This window comes from Bactrocera tryoni, unplaced genomic scaffold, assembly GCF_016617805.1.
Source record: "Bactrocera tryoni isolate S06 unplaced genomic scaffold, CSIRO_BtryS06_freeze2 scaffold_7, whole genome shotgun sequence".
Taxonomy (NCBI): domain Eukaryota; kingdom Metazoa; phylum Arthropoda; class Insecta; order Diptera; family Tephritidae; genus Bactrocera; species Bactrocera tryoni.
Window position 1 is genome coordinate 9,855,604 of NW_024396366.1, and position 5,080 is coordinate 9,860,683.

The 5,080-nt window shown below is 35.8% G+C and overlaps 1 protein-coding gene across 1 annotated transcript; it reads left to right on the forward strand.

The window, feature by feature from the left end:
• The first annotated feature begins 1,408 nt into the window (after positions 1 to 1,408).
• LOC120781766 (acidic leucine-rich nuclear phosphoprotein 32 family member B-like) lies at positions 1,409 to 4,834 on the forward strand. Its single transcript, XM_040113999.1, has 3 exons — positions 1,409 to 1,455; positions 1,514 to 1,814; positions 4,793 to 4,834. The coding sequence occupies exons 1-3, from the start codon at positions 1,409 to 1,411 to the stop codon at positions 4,832 to 4,834; spliced, it is 390 nt and encodes a 129-aa protein (XP_039969933.1).
• Positions 4,835 to 5,080: the final 246 nt, after the last annotated feature.

The following is a 5,080-nucleotide window of genomic DNA, read 5'->3' on the forward strand; positions in this document are numbered from 1 at the left end:
ATGTTCGATGGAGACGACTGCTGTGGGTAGTAGTACCCTACTTTGATTTTCGCTGTGTAGCGTTTGAGTTTTTAAAGCCTTTGAACAGCATGGTGCTTCTTGGCAATTTTGTGGATTTGGCACTTCGGGATTCGTTGTTGCAACTAAACCCGTGGCTCTCTTGATATTTGCGCTGTTTGGGGGTAAGCTGGAAAAATTTTTTATATGAAGCATCGAATGGTGTCGTTTATGACAGTTAAATTTGCTTTCACACTCTTTGAGTGTATGCGCATGTGACAGACAGTTTGTACAAAGTCTTTTAGTTTTCACGAAATTGTTGCGGTTGATAATAGTCAATTTTTTACATCTCTCGCAAGATTTGAGCTTATGCCTTCCTGTACATAGTTCGCATGATCTATATTTATTCTGTTCAGATGAGAACGATTTCGTTTTGAAGAAGCTTCTTGTGCTTGTGGAAGCTTCTATTGAAGTCTTGCTGAATACCTTTTGGTTTACTTGTATTTATTTTTTTGTCTACCCTTTCTGCGATTTCGTACTGGGTGGTGAGAAAATCTTTCATTTGTTGCCATGTTGGGCATTTTTTACGAGATGACGATTGCTCCCACAATAATAAAGACTTTTCTGGTAATGCTGCTGTGCATATATTTACCAGTATAGGATCACAGTTGTCTGTGGGAATGTTTTGTGTCGATAAAATCGACAAACAATTGGAAACGTGGATTGAAGTTTGATAAATTCTTCACTGGTTTCCTTTTGAATTTTTGGCAAGTTCATTAAGATTGTTATCTGCTTATCGACCAATATTCGTTCATTCTCGTATCTTGATTTTAACCCTAGAACACACACCAAGAAAATACCACGTAAACACACACCCGGGATACGTTTGTACCCGGGACCTTATTTTGCGGTTTTTTTAATGCTTATTCAACCGATTTCTATGATTTTTTTTTTGAAATGTATGTTTTAATATATAGCAAGTATTTTGTCTTTTGTTTCATTCGAATATTCCTACTAGTTCCAGCGATATGGGCAAATAAAGTCAGGACATGCAACAGTGGATTTTTGTTTTTGTTGTTGTCCTGATAAATGCAAAACAAAATAATATAATTTATAATAATATACTTATAGAGTAACAACGAATACACATTTTGGTTTTTATTTCATTGAAATATTCCACCTGGTTCAAAAGATATGTGCAAAAAGGTCGCGCAAGGTATGGATACGTAGGTAGCAAATACACTGGTATAACTGGTTTTTGTATTTTATATGCAGTTTTGTTTTCACACGAGGTGTTGTTATAAATGCTGCCTGTTGATATTTTCATTATTGTTTTGGTGCTCAAAAGTGTAAGAAGTGAAAATATAAGTGAAAATAAATATAACTGAAACTATAAATAACTGGATACGAAATGACTTCAAGAAGAAACGAATATTTATCAAGTGCAGCATATAGAAGGTAAAAAATGTAAAATAAGCAACAATGTAAACATATACTAATTTTTTTTATTATGCAGGCTAACTGAGGAACAGCGAGAATCATATATACAATCTTTATTTGATGAAATTTGTGACGATGACGCTCCCTATGACTTTGACTCAGAAGATGAAGAAGAAATTCAAATCAATGACATTGAAATTGCTGATGACGATGCTGAAGTTTCGCAAAGTGCCGCAGAAGTATTACCTGATTATGCGGACTATGAGGATGATGAAGAAGACGATGAAGAAGAAGAAGTAGAAGAAAATAATGAATTACCTGCTAGTGCCGAAAAATTTGTTGCACGTGATGGTACTGAGTGGATGAAAGAACCAAATGTAAGTCGTCAGGTACTCAGACAAAATATTATAAGAGAACGTTCTGGACCAGCTAGATGCACTGAAATGTTGTCAATAGAGCAAACATTCAAATGTTTCATGAACGTTGAAATGGCTGATATAATTATGCGCCACACAAATAAGTTAGCTAGAGAAACTTATAATGCTTACAACAATGCGCATCCAAACACAACTCCTAAGTCATGGACGCCTGTGTCAATAACAGAGCTGTATGCATTTTTTGGCGTACTTATTATGACTGGTGCGAATCATAGCAATGGAGAACATGTTCGAGATTTATGGAGCGTCAAATACTATCCCTTATATCGCGCTATAATGGGAGTCAACCGTTTCTGTTCGATATTGCGGTTCCTAAGATTTGACGATAGAAACACTCGTGCAACACGCTTACTAACTAATAGAGCAGCACCGATCAGTGAGTTGTGGACGATGATGAACAATAATCTTGCTGCACATTACAAGCCCAGCTCATGCTTGACGATTGATGAACAATTATTTCCTCACCGTGGACGCACACGGTTTACGCAGTACATACCGTCAAAACCTGCTAAATATGGTGTCAAGGTTTGGTGGATTTGCGATGCCACAAATGCATATCCACTGCATGGACAAATATATACTGGCCAAGGAGGAACTGGTAGGGAAACGAACCAAGGCGAACGAGTGGTGAAGGATTTGTCTGCCAAATATCAAGGAAGTGGCCGAAACATTACAATGGACAATTTGCTTACGACCTTGCCAGTTGCAGAACTGCTTCTCACCTGGAAACTCACGATCGTTGGAACTTTGCGCAAAAACAAATCATATATTTCTCAAGAAATGAAGCAGAACAAAAACAGGACAATTGGTTCAACGACATTTGGCTTCAAAAATAATGTGACAATGTGCTCTTATGTTCCCAAAAAAATAAAGCAGTAATTTTGCTTTCGACCATGCATAATGATGCTGAAATAGCTGACAGTGGGAAACCTGAAATAATTGAATATTATAATCGTACCATAGGTGGTGTTGATCGAATGAACCAAATGTTTGCGGAATATCCAACACAAAGACAAACAAAACGATGGCCACTAGCGATGTTCTTTAACATGTTGGACATTACAGCTCTTGCAGCCTACATTGTCTACGATTTAAATAACCCTATGTTGCCTTGGAGAACAAACAACTAGCGTAAGCAGATCTTGCGCAGCTTGGCTGAAGCATTGTGTATGCCAATTATTGAAGCCAGAGTCATAAATCGTCAAGTGACGCGAAAATTTTCGACTAAAATTGCTATTGAAGCATATTTCAACCGACCGGTGGAATCAATGGTGTCAACAGCAGCATCAACATCTGCCGTAGCGCGCACGCCAAAACCTGTGTCCGGATCTTTAAGGAGCTATTTAAGTTACACACAAGAGGAAAAACGCCGTAGAAAAACCAGATAGTTGTGCGCCAAATGTAAGAAGCCAATGTGTCTTGAACATTCGGTCACATCAACAAATTGCTCTATTTGCCATGCTTTTCCTTAGTTATAAGATGCACTTTTATAATTTTTATAATAAAAGTCAATAATATAATGTGTGAAATGAATATTTTTAATTTTACAAATAAAAAAATAATATAAAAAATGTTTTTTTTTTGATTATTATGAGGATTTTTACTATTGGGGTACAAACGTATCCCGGGTGTGTGTTTACGTATATAATGTGTTTGGAAGGCTGTAGCTCCTGAACCAATGGTCCGATCTGGTTCAAATTTTGAATTTGAACTCAAAACTAAATAATCTTCCTAGATCCGAAGTTAGCGGTATAGAGGTATAGCGGTTCAAAAGTTACAACACTTCAAAGTTGAAAGTGGATACATTTGTACCCGGGTGTGTGTTCTAGGGTTAAAGCTTCCCAAACCATATTAAAATTGTCGTCATTTAATGCGAACTGTTTTACTATGACGCCAGATTGACCTTTCGTTTTGTATCGGAGGTGATAAAATTTTTGTGCATTAGATAATTTTGGGTGGTTTATGTAAACGGCTGTGAACATGTCCCGGAAGGAGAGCCCATGTTCATAACCCCCATGAAAAATTTCTGTGTCACATGCGGGAACCTTGAGGTGGATGCCTGAACTTGCCTCTTGACTTTGTACTTGTGGTATCTCTACTCGCGGAATTGGAGCAGGTACAATTGCTTTAATTAGTTTCAATTGATCAGTGATCATTGCTTTCGTTTCTTCAAATTGGTCTAAGCAATTTTCATATTTGGCGTAAGCCGAGGATTTGAAACTTTCTGGTAGGTCTGAGTCATCAGATTCTACTATTGCGTCATATGAAGCTTGGAGACGTATCCAAAAATTGTCCAGATTTTCTTTTTTGATTTCTAATGCCGATTGAGTGCAGTATTTTATAAAACTGTCACTCTCAGCAATAAATTTACTGTATATAACGTCTTTCCCCCTTTTTTGTTTTGAAACACCTTGCTTTGAGCGTGGAGCTTCTGCAGGTTTTCGTCCGAAATCATTTTTAAACTGATTGACTTTAAATGAAATTGCTGATTGCAAAGCGATAATAAAATTGTAAAATGTTTTTGTTTTTTTTTATTTAGTTGATCGTATTAAATTAAATAACGCGTTTCGTTTTAATTAATCTCGAAAAAAGTATAAAAGTATTACCGAATTTATTTATTATTATTTAATTGCTAATATATGTAATATTTACTTTATTAATTTGTTTTGTGTTTGTATGTCTTATAGGGTATACCTATAGACGAATCCGTTTGTATGTTTTTGCAACTGAGTGCTCGTATAAGAGATCAGTGCTTTTCGTACATATGTATGTATATACGCAATCCTGCTTGTTTTTGCCGAAAATGTTCCAATTTGGACTTTGAACATGTAAATTAAATTGTTCGTAATATTTATTTATTATTTTATTTATATAAATATATTTTAATACTTTATACTTTTTTTGTTTTTTTTTTACAGAACCGTTTAATAGGTATGTTATATTTTGAGGTACCCTCGTAGGGTATAATCAGAGAACAAAAAACGTAGAGAAGGTGCAGGTTCGACAGCGAACATTTGATAAAATTGCGACACGGTATCTCACCACACAACTACGAATTCACGCTGTGAAATGTTAACATTTTTAACAGTTCTCCACATACTCAAACAGAGAATATGAAGAGAAATAATATATGTACGTATGGCTTATGATGCCATAGCATGTATGCGCAGTCAGGGAATATTGAAGAAAAATAAGTTCTTTGATAT